The following is a 27,302-nucleotide window of genomic DNA, read 5'->3' as shown; positions in this document are numbered from 1 at the left end:
CGTTTCTGTGCGAGCCTCTGCGAGGCCCACACAGAAATAGGACATGCCGAGATTTTAATACTACGCCATGTTTCACACGGTCAAATCACGGCTGTCAGCATAGGATTGCATTAACTAATGAAAACCTATGGCAGTGTGCAACGGCGGAAATTCCACACGGAATCTGGCCACGGAATTTCCGTTCATGGGCATTGGGCCTCAATGAATCAACTACGCAGGGCACTGGAGATTGAACACATTACCAAACTCAAAATCACTGGGACTTGATATAAAACACAAATAAATACAAACAAAAATAAGAAGAGATTCCACCTGATTTTAAGTCACACACACTTGAAGTCAAGCACACATCACCACGCTCCAGCAGTCGCTCTGTTGTTTGGTTTAAATAGCTATCAGTAGCAGTAACACCTGCAATGAATCTATTCATCTGTGTCACTGTATGGCAGATTCATGATAGTAGTGTGGGGGTGCTCCATCTTGTTGAAAATAAAACTCCTCATCCTCAACGTCCTCTTGAATGTGTGGTAAGACAGATTGCTGCAGCAAGTTCCAGTAATCACATTAGCATCAAGAAAAGAATGGTCCAACTAACCTCTTAATGATAAGCCGCAGCCCACTGTAAAGGTGCCTTTACACAAGTCAAGTCGCATAAGCACTCGACAGCCATCCCAAAGACTATCGCTCCTGTGCTTTCACACAGCAATGATAATTGTTCAGTGATTGGAGGAATAGTGTTCTGGAGATTTCGTTTGGCCACCCACCTCCATTCACTGCAAATAGGTAGTATTCAATGATTGAATGACAAGAAGCAACTAGTGAGTGATTTCTCACTTAGCTGTTGCTGTGTATACAGGGTCCGACTATCGCAGAAAATTTCTGTTTCAAGCGATTATTTGGGCAATAATTACCCCATGTAATGGTATCTTAATTCCTGCAAAATTACCATGTTTCTACATAGTATACCTCAGTATATCACAGGTTCCCAGTAGGTGCAATTGTGGCAGTTAATTGAGCCATTTCATTGAAATCTAGCCTCATTGCCCCAAAAAACTATTCGCGAAACTGCATTCTCTGGTCTGAATAATCTTCATTGAGAGCATGGACTATTCTTCGAATGTAACTTTCCCAATGACAGTTCTTCAAATGTGATGGACATGTGATTTTGAAATTCCTGTCTCACGACCGATTTGGCACATAGATTTTCTTGGACCTTGGAGATACTTTTCTATCAACCTTTCTTGTTTGTGGGGCTCGTTGATGTCCAAGGTCTTTTGGAATGTTTCTTGTGGACATTCTGAGCAGGTCCATCTGTCTCAACTCTCTCAAATCCTTAATTTGAATGATAGAAAGTTGCATAGATGCATTTTTTTGAAATTCTCTCCGAAACTGTCTTTGAATTTCGACTGCGTTTTCAAAGTTCCAGTAGCACTTTAGGATACATTTCTTTTGTCCAAAGCTTAGTTTGTCTTCGCCAATTTTTTAAAATTAGTTAAGACTGAAAAGGAGTGAAAAATAAGTGGGGAGATAAATCAAAACTGGTGCAAAGGAAAACTGGCTTAGTTACCCATAGCAATCAATCAGATCTCTGCTTTAATTTCTCAGAGGTAGAATCTGATAATTAGTTAAGGGCTTAAGCAAAGTTGGGGCTGCCCTAAGATAAACTTTTGCACCCAAGCCCATGAGCCTTTAGCTACGCCCCTGGATTAGTTGTTATAAGCAACTATGCCAGTTTTGCTTTGCGCCAATTTTGATTTATCTTCCCCAGTAAGTTAAGCCGTATTTACACAGGCGAGAAAAATATGCAAGTTCTGTGTGATTGCAAGATGCACAGAAGTCGTCTGTTGTAATAGCCATTATTTATAATGGGTGTATTTACATGAGCGATTTTTCTCGGACAGATATCACGCTTGCCAATGTAAATCTAGCTATTTGTTGCATGTGCTGCTGGGATCTGTAGTTCTAAGCTTTCTAGCAGCACAGCCCCCACAGGGTTAATTGATTGAGCTGGCTGGGTGTGGTACTTCCTGCTAGCCAATCTCCTGGGTCTGTGCTCACATATAAACCCAGCTCCTGGTTAGTCTCTGTCTAGTGTTCAGGGTGAGCAGTCATGAATCCTTGTCTGTTGAAGCTTGCTGTGTGATCTGTGACATTTTGTATTAAAAATGCAGCATGGTGAACGAATAGCGATTTTTGAAATAAATATAAATTAAGGTACAGATTGACATGTCTGTACAATAAGATATTGTTTAAAAAAAACACCACCAAAACATGAAAAAGTACCATAAAAACATGAAACAGCAGGTATTTTTACAGGCCTTGTTCTGGGTCGTCACAGATGGGAAGGCACTAGAGATGAGCAAGCATAGTCGCTAAGTAAAAATACTTGAGCAAGTAATGCCTAATTCGAGTATCTGCCCGCTCGTCTCTAAAGATTCGGCTGCTGGCGGGGGGCGGGGAGCGGCGTGGGAGAGCAGGGAGGAATGGAGGGGAGATCTCTCTCACGCTCCCCCCCCCCCCTGCTCCCTCCCGCAACACACCGCTCACCCGCGCCGGCAGCCAAATCTTTGGAGACGAGCGGGTAGTTACTCGAATAAGGCACTACTCGCTTGCGTAATCTGCCTTAGCGAGTATGCTCGCTCATCTCTAGAAGGCACTTCTGAAGATACTCATACTAAGAAAATTAAAACGGCCAAGTCTTTACCAGCTTGCCAGGGGTAAAAGAGTGGAGAATGGAGATCAAGAAGGATTTTTTTCCTCTTAGTCAAATTTTTGCCTTTCTCTGGATAAACAATGTTGAGCTAAGACTTTCAAATATATTAAAAGGATACATGCTCTACATGAACAAGAATATGAAGAAAGAATCGGAAGAGGAAGGTTTGCTTCACCAATCATTCTGAAAGTAAATTACCTTACCATATTTATCTCCATCTTCACCTTTAGCACTTATTCTTCTTCCAAGAACTTGAATGTGTTTCCCACTTGTTCTACTATAGAGCTGGTAGAGCCGAAGCTGCCTCCTGCTCACGTCGTCCCTTCCTCTTGTTTGATTTTCCACATGAATTCGAAAGTCCACGTTTTCGTCAGCAGCAAACATCTGATGATAAAATGAAGCATATTTTGGGGTGAAACATTTCTATGAATATGAAAGGCTATGGACTAGAGATGAGCGAGTATACTCGCTAAGGCACATTACTCGAGCGAGTAGTGCCTTAGCCGAGTATCTCCCCGCTCGTCTCTAAAGATTTGGGGGCTGGCGGGGGGCGGGGAGCATCGGGGCAGAGCGGGGAGGAACAGAGGGGAGATCTCTCTTTCCTTCTCTCCCACCCGCTCCCCGCCGCAACTCACCTGTCACCCGCACCGGCCCCCGAATCTTTAGAGACGAGCGGGGAGATACTCGGCTAAGGCACTACTTGCTCCAATAATGTGCCTTAGTGAGTATACTCGCTCATCTCTACTATGGACACCTCTATGGGAACGCTCCCTTAGATTGCCGTGTCTATATACAGTGATTTGTTCAAGCTGCAGAAAAAAAATGGTGCAAAGTTTTTAAGTAAACCCCACTTCAAAATTATTGGCAGCCCAAATTACAAGCATTCAAGTGAAAAAATATTTGCTCCCCTAAAGTTGTTGATCGGGAAAGCAACGCAAGCCATGCTTGCAGTTACAAGCGCCAGCCACTACACAGAGGTCAGCATGAAGGCTTCCGTTCTGACCACTGTATTTGCAGCGCGGACAGCATGGGCCTGCTCAACACATCGGTCGGGGTCCCAGCCAGCCTCTTTGCTGTCAGAGCCTATCCAACGTGTCACGTCATGCAGTACTGGCTTTAGCCTGCAGATGGCGCTGTTGTATAACAGCAGAAAAAGAGTAAGCCCCCTAGGAAAAGCAGGATACAAATTGGATTGGAAAGGGTTAATGGAGTGGCAAAGAGTGTGGCTGCACAGAAAAAAAATCTGGCTTTCCTAGAATGCAATTTTAGAATGCAATGGGTCATTCTAAAGACTGATGCTCTTAGTATAGCTGAGATCAATTACACTTTAACCCTTTCATGACCAAAGGTGTTTTTTGGGCCTCCATGCTTAGAGCAAAATTTTACCTTTTCGAATGCCGTGTCCTGAAGGTGATTTTTCTTTTCAGATTCTTAGTCTACCCCAAAATGTTTTATTCCTTTATTTTGGGGGCACATGGGTATTCCCTTTTATTTGAAATTAAAGCAGATTTTAATTAATTTTGTAGTTTATTTTTTAGGGAAAAATAGTGTGGCAAAATGAGGAAAAAACTGTATTTTTTCCTTTTTCTTACCATGTTTTGAAGCTGTTTGTTCAATTATTAATATTTACCCCAATAATGAATCCTCTAGTTCTCTCATGTATAACAACTTCACATACATGTACACTGTATGATGTATGGTGTTGTAATAGTGACTAAAACTAAAATCCTGTTGTAGCCATAACTGTATCTTCCTCCCTTAGCTTTAACCGCAGCCCCTGTATGTGGATGATAATCATCCATTTAGATAAATATTTTTAGCACCTGAGATTGGAGAGCTGTGCGTTTTTTAATATTTTTAAATCTTTTTTCACATTTTATTTATTTCACACATTTTACTTATTACTATTATTTTACTATGGGGACACAGGTTAGCAGGAAACACATTATCTATGTGTTCCCTGCTGTCCCCACATGCAGACCACTGATAACAGTGATGTAGTGGTAACAACCAATTAGATTGCAGTTAGCAGTGATCTGTAGTCACAGACATGTAGAAAGGATGCACATTAGGTCCTCTCTGCATGCCTGCTAGATCCAATATGCAGTGGGAATCCTTATGACGTCATTACCGACAGCACAATGATTCCCTAGCAACCACCCGAATGAATAAGCAGTGCTTCCACATTTGGGGGCATAGGTGAGACTTATCCAATGCTGCAGGATTTCCTGAGATTGGCGGGTCCCTGAAGCACAGGAACAATCAGCTGTCACAGTAAGTAACAATGGGAACAGGACCAATTGTTGCTTACTGTGACAGCTGCAGGGACCTGCCAATCGTGGCATTCCTGCACTATGGGATAGATTAAACTAACATGTTCTGATCCAGGTGCCTTTATCACGACCTGAACCAATCAGTTAGTTATAGTCATAGCTGGAACCAGAGGCGTAACTTGAAGCTCCTGGGCCCTAATGCAAAATCTGTAACAGGGCCCCAACTATAATGCTTTATTCATAGTACTGGGCTCCCTATATGGAGAAGAGAGGCCTTATGGGCCCCCTAAGGGTCCTGGGCCCGGGTGCAACCACATCCCCTATAGTTACGCCAGTGGTAGTTTGCAATATCTGCAGACCACAATAAAGACCACCAATCAGCTATCCTGACATACTGCATCTGTTTAGTGCATTTTTGCATTTCTAGAGCATCTTTTTATAAAAACTTGCATTGTGCCATTCCTCTGTTTTTCATCCTCGAAATGTATGAATACATTGGGTGTATGAATGTATAAATTTCAACTGGGCGTTATTGTTCCTCTTGTCAAAGAGGTTTGTCCTCGCACAGTCTGATACTGTCCAATCAATGAATGCTGACAGCCTGTATAGGGACACCCTATTGATAAGGGGAATGGTAACAGCCAGGTATACATTTCCATAAAAAATAACAGAAGAACGACAATGCAGATTTCTAAGAAAAGATGCTACAGAATGGTTATTTGAGAAAGAATACACGTATTTACTAAAAAAAATAATTTTGCAACAAATTGTAATGTCACCCTGTGACCCATAATGGGACCTGAATTTTTTTTTTTTTGGGGGGGGGGGGGGGCAGATAGAATAGGGCAGCATGCTACACTTTTGTATATCAGAGATGATGAAGACCTGATAGAACAGAATCATGATGCTAATATGTGCTGTTCTGTCCCCCACATAGGAGCTGCGGCCGCTCAGCAGCTTGTTTATGAAGTGACTTAGCCAATGAGTAGCTGCTGACATAGAAGGAAGTGTCCAGGCAGCATGCTAGAGCTGCCAAAATGGCTGTGGGTCCTGTATGGCACTTGTCAAATTCATGGTCCACTGGCCGAATCCGGCCTGCCACTTAATTTTTGTGGCCCGTGATGGCTGGATGCAGAAGGAGCGGCTCTCCACTTTCCCTGGAGGGGGCAGCCAACACTTGGCAGACGGGGTGGCTCCAGCATAGGAAGCAGACGCTGTCTTGGATTGTGAGCTGCGGTATACACTTCCACACTATTCTGTTCAGCAACTCACAGGTCATGGCACAACTCTGACAGCCCTTCCCAGGCATCCCAGGGACTGGCTATTATCTAACCTGGTCCTAAGGGACATCTTGTTTTGTGTCTGTTGTTATTTTCAGAGCATGATCAATGGATGAGGATTCTGTGATGTGATGCCTCAGATTATTTAAAGGGGTTGTCTTGCGGCAGCAAGTGGGGTTATACACTTCTGTATGGCCATATTAATGCACTTTGTAATGTACATCGTGCATTAAATATAAGCCATACAGAAGTTATTCACTTACCTGCTCCGTTGCTGGCGTCCCCGTCGCCATGGATCCGTCTAATTCTGATGTCTTCTTGCTTTTTTAGACGCGCTTGCGCTGTGCGGTCTTCTCCCCTTCTGCTCGGTCCAGGCACGAGCGGCTTTCTGGCTCCGCCCCCTTCTACGCGGCATCGCGTAGCTCCGCCCCGTCACGTGTGCCGATTCCAGCCAATCAGGAGGCTGGAATCGGCAATGGAACGCACAGAGCCCATGGTGCACCATGGGAAAGGACCCGCGGTGCATCGTGGGTGAAGACCCCGGCGGCCATCTTGGTGAAGGAAGAAGAAGGAAGAAGGAAGACGTCGCAGAGCGGGGATTCGGGTAAGTAATATGTTTTGGTTTTTTTTAACACATCCCTTGTGGTTGTCCTGCGCTATGTTTATACAGCCTTACAATTACAAACGGCCCTTTGAATACAAGCATAATGCTGATGTGGCCCTTGGTAAAAATGAGTTTGACACCCCTGCTATATGGTGTGCAGTGCTGCACAGCTACTGGTACTAGTGCGCTAGTGCTGAAGACCAGGGGAGGTGTTCAGAAGGAGCCAAAGAAGACCCTGCAGTTAGTAGAAACAGGTGGATGACTAGACGAGAGGTCTACAGAAGAGAAACCTTCCTGTATCAGTGCTGCTCAGGCTGATAGCTGTCAGAGCGGGGTTGGAAGGGGGTGGGCAGCAGTTAGAACATGTGATTTCATATTTTTGCATTCAGATGACTCTTAGCACTCATGGACGGCTTAGAACAGGGTCACATCTCATGTATAGAGTCTGTGTCTATGAGATCTGCACTTAGAGGCTATCATCAACTTTCCTAAGGCCGCCTGCAGACGGGCGGAAATTCTGCAGCGGGATTTCCGCCGCTGGAGGCTGCCATAGGATTGCTTTAACAAATGCAATCCTTTGCAGACGGCCGCGCGGCAAACAAATCGTGGCATGCTCTATTTCTCTGCGGGGCTCTGCGTCACTCACTGGCCACCGGCTCCGCTCTGTGCATGCGCCGGCTGCCCAGCAGCCGGCACATGAAAGAGCCGGGGCCGCGGGAGAGGTGAGTGCCCGCGCTGCTCTCTGCAGACGCTTGGGTTGGGTCCCGCTGCGAGAATTCTCGCAGCCGCATCTGACCCGGTCGTCTGCAGGCGGCCTAACTCCTTCCTGCCAGTTAACCCCTTCCTGCCATCAGCTGGTCCAGCACTGCTTTCAAAATAGCCAAATACTATGTTAACCCTTTAACTGCCAGCCATTCGTCAAGCTTTCGTTGTAGTTTTTTTTTTTCATCCCAGTGTATAAGAGAGAGAACAGTTTTTATTTTTCCACTGACAAAGCCGTATGTAGGCTTGTTTTTTTGCTGGATGACTTGCATTTTTTTTAATGATCCAATTTAATGCACCATATAATGTATTAGAAAAGTTTTAAAAATGGAGACATACTATAAGGAATGAAAATAGAATGAACAATATTACCAATTAGTCAAAATATAAAGAAAGATATAAACATTTTCCTGTGCAATGTGGAATGAAAATCATAGATGTGTATCTTGTAGTGGGAAGAACGGATAGTCTACAGAAGTGGATGCCTAATAATTTTCCTGCGCTAGATATATATAGAATGAACAGGATACAGGTGTAGTTTAGAGAGGAATTAGCAGATATTGCGCGTAAGTAAATGCCTAATAATTTTCCTGCACTAGATATATATAGAAGGAACAGGATACAGGTGTAGTTTAGAGAGGAATTAGCAGATATTGCGCGTAAGTAAATGCCTAATAATTTTCCTGCACTAGATATATATAGAATGAACAGGATACAGGTGTAGTTTAGAGAGGAATTAGCAGATATTGCGCATAAGTAAATGCCTAATAATTTTCCTTTGCAGGATAGATGTGGAGTGAATGGGATTGATATGTATTTCATACTGGAATAAACAGATATTCCACATAAGTAAACGCCTAGGAATTTTCCTGTGCGTTATAGACGTAGAAGGAACAGGATACATGTGTAGTTTATATTGGAATGAAGTGATATGCCACATGAGTAGATATCTAGTAATTACAACAAAATCCGCACTAACTGAAAAAAATCTCCATCAGCGCTGCGTCCTGCAAACAATTCCATCCCGTGTGAAAGAGCCTTAGGCAGCGATGTATGATGAAGACGTGTTGTTTTGACTATAAACTACAGCTATATCTAGTTCATTGCATGCCAATCAGGCGCAGCTGAATTTGTATTAATTCCAATATAAACTACACATCTATCCCGTTCATTCCACATCTATCTCGCACAGGAAAATTATTCGGCATATTCTTATGTGCAATATCTGTTCATTCAACTATAAACTACTAATAAAACTATTAGACATCTACTTTTGTGGCATACCCTGTTTCCACGAAAATAAGACCTGCCCCGAAAATAGCTCTAGCCTTATTTTCGAGGAGGCTTGAAATATAAGCACTACCCCCCCAAAAAAAAAGCTATAGTTACACTACATTAAAAAAAAAGAATACATTACCTATCAGGCTCGGTTCTGGTCCCTCCCGCTGCTTTCTATAGGCTTGACGCGGTTCCCACAATTCTCAGCTGTGATTGGTTCTTCGACTGCTAATCAGCCAATCAAGGCAGTGCTGCATTGACCAATGCAATGGCTGTGATCGGCTGCAGCTCAGCCAATTCATAAATCCCACCTCTGCAACACAATGGCTGTTGATTGGTTCTTCCACAACTTCTCAGCCGATCAATGCAGCTCTGGGTAAACCAAACACAGCCGTCACATTGGTTCATCCAGCGCTGTATTGATTGGCTGAGCAGTGGTCGAAGAACCAATCACAGCCATCGCTTCCTGGAGGCGGGATTTATGAATCACATAACCAAGAAATGATGTTGTATGAGTGGCTGAGGACTGCGGGAAATGTGTTTGAGCTATGGAAAACAGCAGGCGGGACCTGGACCGAGCCTGCTAGGTAAGTATAATAGGACCTCCCTGAAAATAAGACCTAGTGCGTCTTTTGGGGCAAAAATTAATATAAGACAGGGTCTTATTTTTGAGAAACACGTTATATGTGCATTCAACTATTAACAGTATTTATATCCTGTTTATTCTCTATTAGGCACACTAAGATGTCAGGGATGTGCTCACCACATGAAGAGGCATATGACTCTTTATTTATTAGGTACACTGTATACCAGGGAAAATCATCCTAGGATGGAGATGCCTGGCTTAGTAAATTTTCCCCATGCACTCCTCCCCTTGTCCCTACCATAATAGACTATGCGATCCATTCTTCCTTTCTTTATCACTCTCTTGTGTAAGGACTAGACATATCATATGTATAGCCTGTGTACCTGGATTCACAGGGGGGCCGTAAACAAAGGTGCCCACCACTATCTAAAAGAAGAAAATAGCAGTCTTATGTACTGAATACCAGAATGTAGATAATGACTCTTAATTGTCAGGGGACTAGGGTCTGGGTACGGGAAGTCCCTGAACTGCCCACAACCCCTGTCCCTACCTATTTGCCCCCCTGGGCTAAACCCCAGGGCGACAACTGGGCGACAGTCCCTAGGCTCTCTAGGGAAGCAGGGCAAGGAGTCAGACCACAAACAAACAAGGAGACAAACCATCAACTGGCAGGTCAGACAAATCGGGTCAGCAACAGGAAAGAATGCAGTACCAAGGGTCAGGCGAAAGACAAATTCGGGTCCAGGAAGAAGAGATTCAAAACGGGTGTCGATACAAGAAAATGCGGGTGCAGCTAGAAGACCTAACATACACTGGCAATCACAGGGAAAAACTGAGCCATTTAAATGCTGTCAGAACTCCCGGCCCAGCAGTTGATTGGGGCAGGAGCCTGACAGCAGCAGGACCAACTCAAGGACACTGGAAGGAACATCCCCCAGCGCCTGCAGAGACAGAGCATCCTAGTCAGGGTGTCATGGCAACAGGGACGCGGCGCGGGGCGGCACCCGCCGCATCCCCAACAACCTGCTCACCAAGGCGCTGCCCCCTGCTCACGGGATCAAGTCCGAAGCCGGCGTCCGGACCCCGGCAGCCAGGGGCGGTCACAAGGACCGGAACTGCCCTGCGCCGCACCCCAACAGCCTGGGTGACATGGCCAGCGGTGCGGGCACAGAGCCCCAGAGAGCTGCCGATCCTGACATTAATGCTTGCCATGGCTCATAATAATTGGTGGATTACAATAAACCATATAATTTGGCACACTATTGAGGGACTTCTATAGAGCCCTACACTTTCTGGGTCTACCCCTGCCTCGTGGGTATTTGGAATTTAAGTGTAGCTAACCTTCCAGATGGCATTTCAGAATAAGCTGCCATGTATGTACATCAGGAACAAAACTATTTCTTGCCATTATATGAATTGTATCCTGCATTTATTCACCAGTTGTTCCCTCTGCAGGCTGTATATCTAGTTTTCAGCTGTCTCTGAGCTGTTGGGAGGAGCCTGCTATTATGCTGCATGCTATACACAGCACACAGAGAAAACGGCAGATTCTGCTCCCTTAATGTCTATAGCTACATCATCATGAAAGGACATTCTACTGCAATACTGAGCAGTGTAGATGTAATTTCAGTAGCTGAAGTCTCTCTCTCAGTATGTTTCCATCCAGTAACTTACTCCTTACTCTCCACAGACGTCTATTGACAGCATACATGCTCCTCTACTCCCTGTTCCCGTATTGTTATCTCTGATCCTGAAGAAGGGCAACACTTGAGAACAGGCAGTGGACAGCAAATTAAAAGAAAGGGGGACCACTAGTGGCCAATACTTTATAGGGATTTTTCAGCACATAAATGTCATTTTAGGTAAATAAATTGATTTGCTCTGTAGCTAGTTATCACACTGGCATATCATATAAGCACATGTTATTTGAAAGATTAATGACTATTACGCTGCAAACTGCCAAAGGTAAAGCTGGTGCTTCAAATAACGTGTTGTTCTTTTACACAAATGGGCTATAATAGTAGATATCCAGTTTGAGTGTCATTGCTGTCCAAGAAAAACAGAAAAGCAAGACTCAAGTGGGCAAGAAAAGCTTAAAAATTGGATCACTGAACAATAAGAAAAACATTGTCTGGACAGATGAATCTAGATTTCTATTGCAACATGCCCACGAGAGGGTTACAATTTGGTGCAAGCAGTATGAATCTATGACCCCTTCCTATCAGCTGTTCAGAGCATGCCAGTGTCTCCACTTAATTTGCGGCAACCACAAGACGCTATCCTGTTTACATGGGCCAATACTTCTACAGAACAATTTCAACTCCTAGTTGAATCTACGCCACAACTAACGTCTACAGTTCTGAAGGCCAAGAAAGTCCAATGCACTAGTAGATGGGCCTCTAATAAAGTGGCCATTCAGTGTAATGTATTAAAGTATATAGCAAATATCATGTCAGTTAAGCCATTGTAAAGGTAATGACAATTGCTTATGAAAGCAAAATAGAACATTTATGGTACAGCAAAGAGGAACTTATCAAAGATTGAACAATATGTGGCAATTAAATATCAAGCAAACTGTCTGGGGAGGTAACACAAAGACACAGATATGAAAAAAAAACATAAGGAGGTGAATTGGTAGGAAGAGCAGGATTAGGGAGATCCATGATGTACGAAAGAAAAGAGTAGGAGGGAACAATCCAGAGTATACCTATCTTGAAGGCCCATTCAAAGGAATCTCTTAGGCCAGGTCCATGGAAAACAGAAGACATGAAAGAACATGAGTTATTTCCTTCTGTGGCCATCATGTTCTTCCATGGCTGAGTGAACACTAGAACAGATGACCACAATAATCTGTGTATCAATGATCTCATAGTCATAATGAAGCAAGCCTTTCTTTAGGGTTCAGACCATTCCTAAAATTATTGAAAGTTCCCAATTCCTATTCTCAAGCAATGTGATATGGAGGTGAGTCTTTAGCTCTATCTCTATTCCATAACAACAACTCATAAAAAAGGTAAAAGATATATTTGGGTAGAGTATTTTGAATACAATAGGATTTAAAAGAAGTCATGTTTTTGGAGAGATTTTTGAAAAGAACAAGAAAGTGTAGTGACCCAGAGGGTCATACAGGACAGTCCTAAGGCTAATAGGTCCTAGGGAACTCGCAATGAGCCCTTATAGGGACATGGGAGGCACCCTTTAGGGTAAAAGCCCTATTCTTCCCAACAATAGGGTTAAATAAAATCTGCCTCTAGCTAATTTTTGGGTTGGTCAGTCTTTCCTTATGGTAGAATTCATGTGACTGGGGAAAACTGGCCATCTGACTCAGAGTGAAAACTGTAAGAGCTCCTGTGATTGAAAGAGAAAAAAGTAAGAGCAGGGCGCCAAGCACAGACAGTACGTAGGGAAATAGAAATGAGGAATTGGTGGAGTGAAGTGATCAGAAGGGAGTAGAAGTCAAGGCCTGGCTGAAAAAAAGAGCCTTGAGTGGGAGTGGAGTCTATTTCAACCCTGCCAGGAAACACCTGAGCTGGGGGAAGACCTTTGTTTAAGCCAGAAAGATACCAGACATCGCAAATGAGTTACGGGCCAAAACGCAGAAGTCCCTGCACAGTCAGGAGTTAGTTGTCAGGGTGTGCTGCTGGGATCTGTAGTACTAAGGTTCCTAGCAGCACATCTCACAGGTTGGGGTTAATTGAGCTGGCTGGGTGTGGTATTCTCTAGCAGCCAATCTCCTTTAGTCTTCAGCGCATATAAACCAAGCTCCTGTCAGTCTGAGGCTGGTCTTGCACTGTTTGGATGTATCTGTCTTGTTCCCACTCAGACCTGTGTTTGCAAGTAGGTCTGTGTCTCTCTGTTTCCCTAAAGATGGTTTGGACACCTGTAGTCCTAGTCTGCAGCACATGCAGTGCCCTTTTCCCTTCCCCTGACAGGTGAGGCCTCTAAACGTCTTATGTCTCGCTCTGTGTGTCAGTTGGTGTATCCCTGACACAGCTCCCTATGTCAGCTCTATGGCTGACTGTCTATCCCCCTGTATGAGGACACACAGACTTGTTGTGGAATTTCATCTGTGATCTCTGCCCTGTTCTGTTACAGCTTGCTGTGTGATCTGTGCCCTGTTCTGTTGCAGCTTGCTGTGTGATCTGTGCCCTGTTCTGTCCTGTTGCAGCTTGCTGTGTGACCTGTGTCCGGTGCTGCTGGACTCCTGGTTAGTGTAGGCACTAGCGGTATAGCCAGGAGCCGTGAAGTGGCCCGCTAGCTTCCATGTTTTGATCAAAATGTCAACTAATATCTGGTATTTATATATAACTTATTATCTGTTACTAGTGGTTGCATTTTGCCTGCTGTATGCTGTGTTTTCTGGCTCTGTGTGTCCTGTTGTTCTGTCCCTGGCATGTTTATGTATCCTGTTCTGCTGCGTGGTTCCTAGGATCAGCTAGTGCCTAGATCCGAATTCTGCTGGACCGTCCATTATTGGGGCGATGTTCTCGCTTAGGTAGGGCAATGTCATCCTCCATTATAGCACAGGGCTAGTTGTCTGAAACGTGTGTGCATCCGTCTGTCTTGGTCACGATTGTGTGGGCCCCGCGCTTAGTTTGCCCACACGATCGTAACATTAGTGTCCCCTTAAGAGAGCCTGCACCATATTTCACATCTCGCAAAGGAGTTCAGTATCCAAAGTTAACCCATTCCTAAAAGTGTTAGTTTCAGGTGGGAGGATAACACCAGAGTCCAGCAAGTATCTCACTCAGTCTTTCAACATAATCTTATTATACAGTGATTGCTGAGAAGTAAATGGTCATCTTCCATTTTCACATGTTAATATATTGTGGATCCTACCGGTTGCTTTACTAAGCGTTGTGTGAATTGTTCTCATCCTGAAAATCTAAGTAAACTGTGTGCTTTCAGGTTTATTTTACCACCATCCGACATGTCTCCTTATTTCACCAAGGGAATACATTGTCAAGGCACTGGTATCACGATAAGCCAACACTAATTAATTTAGCCAGAAACCCCTTTACAATCCCGCCTGCAGCTTGAGCTATCCTTGTAGGCCGAGTAGCCACCTCTGTAACTAGGCGAGGGTTGCCGCCACTCACTCAAGCAACTCCCCGTTAACTCGTGTTCACTGAAAAAGCTGCAGAAGCTTCGAAGCTGCTAGGAAGCTAATAGGATTGCTAGGGGGATACTAAGTGGGGCACTTTCCCCAGGAGAAGTTAGCTAGAGATGTGAACAGAGCTCCGGACATGGGTCTTGCAGGACCCAAAGAGACCTTGCCATGCTCATGCCACCACAGCAGCTTTGACGCTTCAAGGCATGGATTCCATAAGACCTCTTAAGGTGTAATAAGGTATCTGGCACTAAAATGTTATAGCAGATCCTTTAACTCTTGTAAAGTATGAAGCATGGCTTCCATAGATCAAACTTGCTTTACTGGTTCATTCCACAGATGTGTAATTGGATTAAGATCTGGGGAATATGGAGGCAAAGCCAACATCTTGCATTTTTTAAAAATGTTCCTCAAACCATTCCTGAACAATTTTTGCAACTTTTGCTGCTGAAAAAGGTCACTGCAATTAGGCAATGTTATTACCATTACCATCTTCAACAATATTTAGGTAGGTAGTTAATGTCAAAGTAATACCAACATGAATGCGAGGATCCAAGATTTAGCAATTGAACCAGAACCAGGGGCGTAACTATAGAGGATGCAGGGAATGCGGTTGCACCCGGGCCCAGGAGCCTTAGGGGGCCCATAAGGCCTCTCTTCTCCATATAGGGAACCCAGTACTATGCGTAAAGCATTGTAGTTGGGGGCCCTGTTACAAGTTTTGCATCGGGGCCCGGGAGCTTCAAGTTACGCCTCTGACCAGAACATCACACTGCCTCCAACAGTTTGCCTCATTCCAATCCTGCATTGTAGTGCTATCTCTTTCCAATGTAAACAACACACACCCATTCATTCACAATATATAAAAGAAAACATGATTCGTGAGACTAAGCCACTTTCTTCAATTGCTCTGTGGTCCAGCTCTGATGTTCACATGCCTATTGCAGCTACTTTTGCTGACGGACAACATGGGCATTCTGATCATTCTGAGACTATGCAGCTCTATATGTAGCAAGCTGCAATATACTGTTAATTCTGATATCTTTCTATGATAGCTCGAATTACCTTTTCAACAATTTGTGCTACAGTAGCTCTTCTGTGGGATCTAACCAAACTGGCTGGCTTTCCCTTCCCACGCACTTCAGTCAGCCAGTGACCATGACCTTGTCGCTAGTTCACCAGCTATCCTGACTTTGCTCACTTCTGATAGGTACTAGTCTCTGCAGATCAAGAATACCATACGAGGCCTGCCTCTTTCGAGATGCTCTGACCCAGTTATCTAGCAGTCACAGACAAATGTAAGAATATGAGTGACTTTGGGCCAATTTTTCTCGTTTCCAACACATCCATTTCAAAAGCTGACTGTTCACTTGCTGCCTAATATATGCTACCCCTGGGCAGGTGCCATTGGAATTCAAAAATGTCATTATTCACTTTAACTGTCAGTGGTTTAACGCTGTAGCTGGTCTCATCGACAGTATTTCTCTGTGTGTGTATGTCACCAGAGGCTCCAAACAGTAAAAATAAAATTGAAATCACAAATGATTCAGTTTTGTGCATTAGATACACATCAAAATTATGAGCCAGATCTCTACTTGAGTATAATTATTTAAAGATGTTATTCTTTGTATGTCCTTCATTTTCCAACTTTTTATTTTCACACCCTGCCTTTAAACTGGGTGGTCCTATTGACTTTCACTGATACTGGCAAAAACTCTCATTCTGTGGAGTGCTGCCAATACTGGCAAAAGATCCTAGACCATGAATTAGCTACACGAAGTAAGGTCACCTATAATTGCTTTCTGATGCTTAAAAATCTTACCAGTTCGGCAGTTTTAATTTTACAGTTTGAATGTCAGTAGCTGATAAGTTGCTTCTTATATATTTTTATCCACTATGGTTAAAAAACTGCCAGCTGCAAATTCCCGACAGTTACAAATCTTATTACATACATACTTTAGACTTTTCCTAAAGTAACATAAAGAAGATGCTTTCCATTTTCTGTCACTATGAGCTAAGGGGCCTCACATCCATGGAACACGTTTCCTGTTCCTGCTGTTTGCTGTTGCTGCTAATTGGTGACTACATGTGACATGATTGCTGAGTTTCATGTGTCTTTGAAATAGTCAAGCAAACAAAAATAGCCTAAAATATTCAACCCCGTAAATAATGTTTTATATGTAATATGTATTGCACCCTGGGTATTATCCACTAGATAGTGGAGAGCTCCAGGTTCCCAAAAGAAACACCAGACACTGTATGGTGCCCAGGATACTGAACTACTGTTCGTTAGCCCCAAACAAAGGTGAGGGTAACTCCAAAAAAACAAATTAGGACCTGCGCTACACAAAACCTCTAGGTGGAATACTAGATGCAAAGGAGGCATTGCTTACTTGAGTAGGGATCCCCCTGCCAGGAGACCCCTCATCAGGGGCGTAACTAAAGGCTCAGGGGCCCTGATGCAAAAGGTGAGCTGGGCCCTCCCTGCCCCTCTATCTGTACCCGTACCCATACCTAAACCATGCTGCACAGAGGCATAACTTGAAAGTTCTGGGCCCCAAAGCAAAACCTGGAAGAGGGCCCCCAACTATAATGCTTTACTCATAGTACTGGGTTCCCTGTATGGAGAAGAGAGGCTTTATGGGCCCCCTAAGGCTCCTGGGCCCGGGTGCAACCGCATCCCCTGCACCCACTATAGTTGCGCCCCTGCCCCTCATAGATGTAAAAGAGCCCATAGATATAATAATCTTGGGTATCTTCTATCCAATTGGATCCTCTCGAAAAGTTTCTCCAGACTTGCTTATTAATACAGACAAGACAAACAATTTCAAAACAAACAAAAACTAGATGTGTGCCAATGTCAATACGGGTAAATCTGACAGGCTGTTGCAACGCGTTTCGGCCTGCTGTGAAGCCTTTTTCAAGCATGAGGATCCAATTGGATAGAAGATACCCAAGATTATTATATCTACGGGCTCTTTTACATCTATGAGGGGTCTCCTGGCAGGGGAATCCCTCCTCAAGTAAGCAATTCCTCCTTTGCATCTAGTATTTCACCTAGAGGTTTTGTGTAGCGCAGGTCCTTATTTGTTTTCTTGAGTTACCCTCACCTTTGTTTGGGGCTAGCCAACAGTGGTTCTTGAAAAAGTCGAGGATGGGATTTAAATTTTTTTTCATAGTACATACTAATGCTAATAACATTTTGCTAAGCGCCATCTTGTCAAATTAATTTATGCTGCTGGGTTTAACTGGATAGTAACAGTTATCACTTGTCAGGGCTATTCTAGAACTGGTTTATAATTAGTTGACACATATCTTTTGGGGTTTTTTTTACGGATACAGCATAAAACATAAAAGTAGAATACAATAAAAAGATAATATGTAAAAAAAAACAAAAAAAAACCCTCCACTGCTCACATACTCATATATGAATGAAGCCCTGGCCCGGACATAGTAAGCTTAACTAGAGCATATTGTGTATCATACAAAAAATAAACTTGATAGCTCACAGGAGATGCTAATTAACATCCATATATTTACTGCCACACATTAAAAGATACAGATGCTAGTGACTTACAAAGAGCCCACCAACGCATTTCACACTCAATATGCACCCATGTCTTAATCTTGACCAGGAGTATCAGCAGCGAAGAAGGGCCCAAAAGACTGGAGTATCATCCGCAGCTCCAGCAGCACCACCACCAACAAGGCATTCACAGACTGGTAGGAGCGGCGCCTGGACAGGACTCAGCAGAGGTGAATACTTTCTCTTTTCAATGGTCTGTATTCAGGTGACTGGGCCTATATTCATTATAGAATCTAATCTGGCCTGGGGTGTTTATTAATTATGGGGTTTGATCTGGGGTCTGTTTCAATTATGGGCCCGTTTTAAAAATGGGGTCTGATCTGAGGGTCTTTACTAATTATGGGGTCGAATCTTGGGTCTGTATTAATTATAGGGTCTGATCTGCGGTCTTGATTAATCATGGGGCCAGATCCGGGGTCTGTATTAATTATGCAGTCAGACCTGGTGTCAGCATTAATTATGGTGTTGTTTCTAGGGTTTGTATTAATTATGGGGTCAGATTTGTGGTCTATTAATTTTGTGGAATGATAAGGGGTCTGAATTAATTATGGGGTTTAATCTGGGGGTCTATTAATTAAAGGGTCTGAAATAGGGGGCTGTATCAATTAGGGTGTCTGATCTGGGGGTCAGTGTAATATCTGTAAAAGGGCCTCATAGCCACCATGTGTCATTTTTAATACTGATGTTTTCTTTTTTTGGCAGTGGTTCCTACAGGTCTCATCAGACTCCAGTGCCTGGAAGCGACTGCTTCTTCTGCACCCATTATAACCATAGCCCTGGTAAAAGATGTTTTGACAACAAACTCTGCAGTCTTCAGGAGAAACTGCAAGGACGGTCTGGGCCAAATGGAGAAGAAAAGTAATGTGTCACTAAATCAGATATCTATGCTGCCTGTGTCTGTTTCTTGTCACCTTGTCCTCTCCCTGATATCAAACACAAGGGGCAGAGAAAAATAAAATATGTATTTTAGGGAGATTTTTATGTGATAAAATGTGAAAATCCCAAGTAATCAGCATAAAAAAGTGTGCAAGAAAATTTCAGCCTCATGCAAAAGTCTCGAGTTTTATTGTTTATTTTACTAGTATTTCACTTATTGTGAACCCAGCAGCCGCCATATTACCAGCTCTGTGAATAAAGCACCGTTAGGGCAGGCTCTCATTCACAGGCATGGAAACCCAACAAGGGCTTGTCTGAGTGATCGTTAATATGATTGTTTCTCTGCACACAGCAATTATTTGTTGGCTGCACAACTCCTTGTTTACACGGTAAGATATGCTGCTGACCAGCGAGCATTTTCATGCTTGCTAAAAAAAACTTGATCAGCTGATCATTGGCCTTTTCACTCGGCCTGATAATTGGGCAAATGAACTTCCAAGCTAAAATTCGTTCCTAATGTTCGGGCCCTTAAAAGTGGTATTTCCATCTTGAGAATACTATTTCAATGTGTTCAAAATGGCAAATTACACACTCACTTATAATAAGGAGCGCTGATATACGCTCGTGGGAAAGTGCTCTTAGCCTGTGACCACTGCAGCCGATCACTGGCCTCAGTGGTCACATGCCGTTTTTACTTCCATCACTACACAGCAGACCAAGGTTTTTTCTATTTTTAAATTTCAGGACAATTTTCGGCTGTTTTTTTGTACTACTGGACAACAGCTTTACCGGGCAGCACGAGAGCTAAAGGTCTGTGCCCTATATGCCATTTCACACCGTGTAGTCACAATATAGGCTACCAAGTCAGGGGCGTAACTAAAGGCTCAGGGATCCTGATACAAAACATGAGCTGCCCCCCCCCCCCCCTCTATCTGTATCTGTACCCGTACCCATACCTAAACCATGCTGCACAGAGGCATAACTTGAAGCTCCTGGGCCCCAATGCAAAACCTGTAACAGGGCCCCAACTATAATGCTTTATTCATAGTACTGGGCTCCCTATATGGGGAAGAGAGGCCTTATGGGCCCCCTAAGGCTCCTGGGCCCGGGTGCAACCGCATCCCCTGCACCCTCTATAGTTACGCCCTGTACCAAGTGCTCCCTAGCATTGTTCTAGAAGTGCCACCTTCAGCCCTTACCTGATTGCAAGCAAAACCATCAGGAAGAAGCTGGAGGGAGGTAAAGAAAATTGCTCCAGGGTTAACCGAAAAAGCACAAGGAACAACTCCTTGGTAAGTTTGTCCGTGTGTGTATGTGTATAAAAAAAATAATTTTAAAGGGCGCCAATTTGCTGTTCACCTTAGGCAGCAGAAGGGCCAGGCACAGCCCTACCCATAATATGTTTATTTCCAAAATGGAAAGAGATAGCAGAGGGGTAGCTGGTGACCAAACCGGGAGCTAGAGACCATACCGGGAGCTAGTGACCATACCGGGAGCTAGTGACCATACCGGGAGCTAGTGCACATGCGCTCCCGATATCCCGGGGACCAGATTTACATGAAAGGTAGTAGTAAGAAGTGTGCAATATCAAGCGAATGGAGCATTTTGGAAATAAATAAGTGAGTGTATTAGTTTGCGATTTTGAACGCAGTGAAATAGGATCCCAAAGATGGGAATACCCCTTTAAAAAGGTCCTTTAAGCCACTGTTTCTGCACCAGAGTTACATCTAACCAATCAGCTGCCTGAAAAGACACCCATATTTGTTTTTGGGAGTGAGGCTGCGTTTTCCATTAGCATCTGTTTTCTCTTTCAACACACTTGGCAATTACCTATCTGAACAGAAGGGAAACTACGCTGACAGGGGAGGAGCTATGTTTTCTAACTTAGAAATATTATGATCAAAACAGAGGCGTAACCTGAAGCTTCTGGGCCCCAATGCAAAACCTGGAATGGGGCCCCCAACTATAATGCTTTATTCATAGTACTGGGCTCCCTATATGGAGAAGAGAGGCCTTATGGGCCCCCTAAGGCTCCTGGGCCCGGGTGCAACCGCATCCCCTGCACCCTCTATAGTTACACCCCTTGATCAAAAGCCCTCGCGGTCTTTGCTTACAAGCGGCCAGTATGTGGCAGCTGTGGAAAATCATCGGCCGCAGTGATCACGTGCCATAATCCTGGCATTACCATTCAGTGAAGGAAGCCATGATGTCAGGAGTACTACACTGCCAGGAGAGGAGAAGTACAAAATGTCTTGCTGTCCACCAGGGCTTCAGCACTGGATTGTTGGAGGAAGACTCCGTGAGCCAGGTGAAAAATCGACTCCAGGTAAGAGCATACATTTCCCCTAAAGCCAGGCCTCACGTACTTTTTGAAAAAATGGTGAGGCATGCAAGCCACAGAAGTTACAGCTTTGACACATGCACCAAAATTGTGACTTTTTTGATGACAGAAGTATGGCGTCTAGGATTGCAAGTATAGGCCCCAATGATTTTATTTCCTACTCTGCAGAGACGGATGTATTATTTGCCAAGTAGAAAATAATACCAATAAATACAAATATTGAGACAAATGCAGATCATACTACCCTGTTTCCCTGAAAATAAGACATACCCTGAAAATAAGACGTAGCATGATTTTCCAGAATTTTTGGGGATGCAAAATGATTTTTCAGGCTTTTTGAGGATGCTTGAAATATAAGCCCTACCCCAGAATTAAGCCCTGCTAACAGTTAATTTAAAAAGGTCAATTTAAATAGTGTCCAGGCAGCTATACATGTAAAAAAGTTAAACCTTTTTGAACAAAAATTAATATAAGACACTGTCTTATTTTCGGGGAAACACGGTATCAAACAAATGCAGAACTACTGATGCAATGCGGATATGTCTGTATTTTAATCACTATCTACAGACAATGAGTGTATTTTAAAAATAAAATAATATTAACAATTATATATATATATATATATATATATATATATATATATATATTTATATATATTTAGCACTTTGCGTTTTTAGTACACAGCCGTGAAAAATATTCCTATATGAATAGATTAATAGATTTTCATTAGCTCTGTAATCTGCTAAGCACAGACCAAATCATAGAGTTGGAAGGGACCTCCAGGGTCATTGGGTCCAACCCCCTGCTCAGTGCAGGATTCACTAAATCATCCCAGACAGATATTTGTCCAGCCTCTGTTTGAGGACTTCCATTGAAGGAGAACTCACCACCTCCCGTGGTGACCTGTTCCACTCATTGATCACCCTCACTGTCTAATATCTAATCTGTGTCTCCTCCCTTTCAGTTTCATCCCACTGCTTCTAGTCTTCCCTTGTAAGCTAGTAAGCTCTGTCAACTGAAAAATACAAATACTGTGGTTCTGTGGTAACTGGGGCTCCTATAGAATGTGGTGCCACAAAAAAATGGTATTTTTGAAGAAAAAAAAGTGTTTATATGATGTAAAAGTGGTAAAACATAATAAAACCTCTATCAATTTGGTGTTGTCATAATCCTAATGAAGAAATGTAACACAATATTTACACCACACTGTGAATAGCATAAAAATAAATACCAAAAAAAACAACGATGAAATAGATTTTTTCCATTGCCCCCACAAAAATAAATAAAAGTTTTTCAATGCATTATATATACCCCAAATTGGTTTCTATAAAAAAAAGAACTGGCCAGATCTCTCAATGGACCCAATCTACCTATCTTAAAATAACCAACAAACCAGACCGACTCTTAGCCACAAGATTTAGGACAAAAGAGAGAATACATACAGAGTACTCCATCAGATCCGGAAACGGTTCTTGCACCTCGAACCCGGATAAAATTGCCCAAAATTTTATGATTTTTACATAAATATATATTATATTGATATAACTCTTGATCAGACTCAAAAAAACTCCTTCTGCTCACCAAGAATTTTTGAAAAATCTCTCTCTCCCAAAACTTCCCAAGCAAGAAAACCTACAACTGAACCAACCTGGCCAAGATGGATGGACAGCCCTTTATTATAAAAGATTTATCACTTTCCTTTCTCATCCGCTAACACGCTTCTATAACGATACTATCTGGAAAAGCTATAGTGATACATTTCTAAGTGCCCACATAACAGTTATCTCTCATCCAAATGAGGATCATAGTTCTCCAAAAAAACTACCGCCCAATTCCACTGCTAAGTTTAGACTATAAAATCGTTATAAGTATACTAAACACCCGCCTAAATAGTTTTCTTCCCTCTCTGATGTATAGAGACCAAGTTGGCTTTATTCCATCGCGACAAGCCCCAGACAACATAAGTGCTTACTAGACTGTTGTTTGTGGGTATAACCGTATCTTCGTTGTTCTCCTGCGTGAGAGCCCGGTACCGGTTCTTGAGCAGTATGGGTGATGACTGCCTCTTGATCCTCCTGCTTCTTTGGATCCCATGCTTCCATTCCTCTGCCTCTGCAGGTGCACTGAAAACTTCTTTTCTTTCAACATTCTGAAGAGTTACTTCATCCTCCTTAATGAGTTTCAATGTAGCTATTCTTTCCTGAAGACCTTGCACCTTTTCTTCCAATAGAGACACAAGCTTGCATATCTTGCTTTTCCTCTGGTAGGTCTGTAAACATATAGCATACATTGCAGCTCACTATATGGCTACTCTTCTGTTCTATGATGCACATAGTCACTTGAAGTCGACTTCCAAACTTATAACAGTCAAGAATTCTTGTAATAATATTTAACCTATAAGATATACTAAGCATTAAAATTTGCGCACCTAATGTTGCAGGGTCTGGTGATGTCCTCCAAGCATCTTGACCCAGCTAAACCCATTGATGCCCCCACTAGCAGCTACTCTTCGCTCTTCCCAGAATGCATTAGGAATATGCAAATTTTCTGCTGGAGCTCCGATCCCTGGTTAAGCAGCTCTAAAGGGCCTTTCCAGAACTCAATTATTGATGATGACTTATCGTTAGGACAGGTCATCAGCATTTGATCGTAAGGGATCTGCTACTCAGGATCCCCGCCGATCAGCTGAATGAAGAGGCTGCAGTATTCAGGTGCCCTCCATGGTCTCTTTTTGGGCCTGTGACATAAAGTTCATCGGTCACATGGCCTGAGAGTAACTGGGATCAAGTGAATGGGATTTAACTTTGATATCCATCACAGTTGTCATACAATATGTACAGTGCTCCGCCTGGTATGGACTGAAATGACACTTCAATCAGCTGATCAGCAGGGGCTTGAGTGGCAAACCACACTGATCAACTTTTGATGACCTATGCTGAGGATAGGCCCTCAACAGTTTTGTGCTGGAAAACTGTATTCACACAAAGTGTAAATTGTGTAAAGCCGTTTTTTTTTTTTATGCAGACGGATACAAAACTAACCCTATAGGAAACAACAGGATATGTTTTCTCAATGTAGTACTCAGAGGCGTAACTTGAAGCTCCTGGGCCCCAATGAAAAACCTGTAACAGGGCCCCCAACTATAATGCTTTATTCATAGTACTGGGCTCCTTATATGGAGAAGAGATGCCTTATGGGCCCCCTAAGGCTCCTGGGCCCGGGTGCAACGGCATCCCCTGCACCCTCTATAGTTACGCCCTTGGTTGGACTACATCAGAGAAAAAGAAGACTGGAGGATTGTACATAAGTGAAGGAGGCCTAAATTTATTCTCTCTCATTTTCTCATAAATTCTGTTTTTATTAAATTTACAGTAATATAACATATATCAATGCATGTTCAAAACATTAACCATAACCTTTTGCAAATTATTAACCGATTAAGGACCAAGCACAGTAAATTTACGGTGCTTGGTCTTGGGCTTTAAACCCGATAGTAAAAATGCAGGGAGGTTTAAAGCCTCTGGTTCTGCTGATAAGCCAGAGGAGAAGGCAGGAGGGGTTTTTAACCATTTCTGACTTCTCCTTTCCTAAGTACACAGTGTTCAATGAGCACTATGTACTAAAAAGTGAAAGTGGAAGTATAACTTCCACCACATGAGCTGACAGTCACTTGACCACCCACCGGGATCCCCTATTGTTACTACAGGGGATGTTTGCCCCTGTAACTGGGGCTCCTATGGATGTCTCAGCTACAGTGAAAAAGTGTCAAATAAAACAAAACATGTGAATGTCCTCCAGAGGTCTTATATGACGTCATTGGGGACATTGATGGTAAAAAAAAAAATTACATAAATAAGTAAAACAAAATTACAGAATAAAATAAAAATATATACATAAAAAAGAAAATTTCCCGAAGCCAACACCGTATACACCCTGTAATCCAAACCCATACATATTATATATCAAAACGTCCAAAACAAAATGAGGAACCCATTCCTTTACTTTATTTAGCAAATATACTAATTTTAAAAAAAAACTATAAATGTTAAAAAAAATCATTTTTTTAGCTTTTCACCCCCAATAAAACTAAAAAACTGGTAAAAAAAGTCAGCTAAAAAGATATTCAATAAATATAAATAAAAAATAGCCCTATATGTCACAGAAAAAAATGCAGCAAAAATAATAGTAGCTGAAGGCAAAAAAAAGGGCAGCTAAACCACCCCATGGGTAAAATCCCTAAAAAGTGTCTGGTCCTTAAGGTACAAAACAGCCTGGTCCATAAGAGGTTAAATAAATGCTCTTAGAGGTAAGTGGGGGTGGGGGAGTAAATAGGAAGGGTTCAAGGGTGAGAACAGAAAGAATTAGATTAGGAAGGAATCCTACTGCTGGGTAAACCTTGATGAAGCAATATGTATAATTTACACAGGACTGCACGTATACGAATATAGAGATTATTTAACGAAGTCTAAGAAAGCATTTTTTCTATTACTTCTAAAAGATTACACAGGATTAGATCAGTTTAGACCAGGGGTCCCAGGTAACTCTGAATTTTTGGTGGGTTCTATTAGCCCAACTTGTTAGTTCCTCAAGTTTCCTAATGTCCTTTACTTTAGCCACCCATTGGCTATATGTAGGTGCTTCTGTCTGCTTCCACATGGTAGGGATCAAGGGTTGCAGCAGCAGAGATTAGGTGGGTTACGAGGTTAGACTTTGAGGGTCTATAATTTGAAGAGGGTTTAGATAAGATCACATATTCTGGGGAGAGTCTGAAGGTATCATTTGATATGTTACGTATGTTTTTTTCAATCTGGTCCCAGAATGGACATATGATTGGACAATGCCACCAAATATGTATTCAAGAACCTATTTGATGGTTGCATCGCCAGTATTTATTAGAATCCGCTAATATGTAAGCATTAACCCCTTCATGACATGGCCTATTTTGGCGTTGAGGACCAAGCGATTTTTTGGTATTTTTCCATCTCCATTTTTCAAAAGCCATAACTTTTTTATTTTTCCGTCGACGCGGCCGTATGAGGGCTTGTTTTTTGCATGGCGAACTGTAGTTTTTATCGATGCCAATTTTGGGTACATAGACTATATTGTAAAATTTTTATTTTTTTTTAATGATAGTAGAGAGAGAAAACGCATCAATTCTGCCATAGATTTTTTTATTTTTTTTTTACACCGTTAATCATGCAGCATAAATGAGACTTTCCATTTTTTCTGCAGACCGGTACGGTTACAACGATACCAAAATTCTAACATTTTTTTTAGGTTTTCCCACTTTTCTGCAATAAAAACCCTTTTTTTGGAAATCTTTTTTCTATTCTAAATTGCTGCATTCAAAGTCACGTAACTTTTTTATTTTTTGATGTACAGAGCTCTATGAGGGCTTATTTTTTGCAAGACGAGCTGTAGATTTTATTGGTACCATTTTGGCGTACATACGACTTTTTTGATCACTTTTATTGCGTTTTTAGTGAGGCAAAATGCTAAAAATTAGCATTTTGCCTCAGTTTTTTAGCTTTTTTTTTTAGCGTTTTTTTCGGTGCACAGTCAAAAGCATGTGCAACTTATTGTACGCATCGTTATGGACGCGACAATACCAAATATGTGGGGTTTTATTTTTTTTTACCTTTTTTTATGCTAATCTGAGAAAAAGCATAAAAAATGTTTTTTTTACTCTTTTTTTTACATTTTTTTAAATTCATTTTTTAAATCTTTCTTTTTTTTACACTGTTTGAGTCCCTCTGAGGGACTTTAATCACTGCCCTGATGATCGCTGTCATAAGGCATGGCAGAGCTACTGCTCTCCCATGCCTTATCGCTCATACAGCGGTCTCAGGCATAGGCAATACAGGACGCCAGTGTCTGGCATCCTGTTGCCATG

The 27,302-nt window shown here is 42.5% G+C and overlaps 1 protein-coding gene across 2 annotated transcripts in view; it reads right to left on the bottom strand.

The window, feature by feature from the left end:
• The window catches only part of FGF18 (fibroblast growth factor 18), a 184,461-nt gene that overhangs the window by 72,713 nt on the left and 84,446 nt on the right, over positions 1-27,302 (bottom strand). For both annotated transcript variants that reach the window (XM_066589455.1, XM_066589454.1), the window contains exons 3-4: positions 23,382-23,678; positions 2,917-3,097 (exon numbers count right to left, since the gene is read on the bottom strand). In XM_066589455.1, coding sequence (XP_066445552.1) covers positions 2,917-3,097; positions 23,382-23,678 — 478 coding nt within the window. The remainder of the gene's footprint in view (positions 1-2,916; positions 3,098-23,381; positions 23,679-27,302) is intronic.

This window comes from Eleutherodactylus coqui, chromosome 2 (genome assembly GCF_035609145.1).
Source record: "Eleutherodactylus coqui strain aEleCoq1 chromosome 2, aEleCoq1.hap1, whole genome shotgun sequence".
In the NCBI taxonomy this organism is placed as follows: domain Eukaryota; kingdom Metazoa; phylum Chordata; class Amphibia; order Anura; family Eleutherodactylidae; genus Eleutherodactylus; species Eleutherodactylus coqui.
This window is presented reverse-complemented; position numbering and strand designations above follow the sequence as displayed.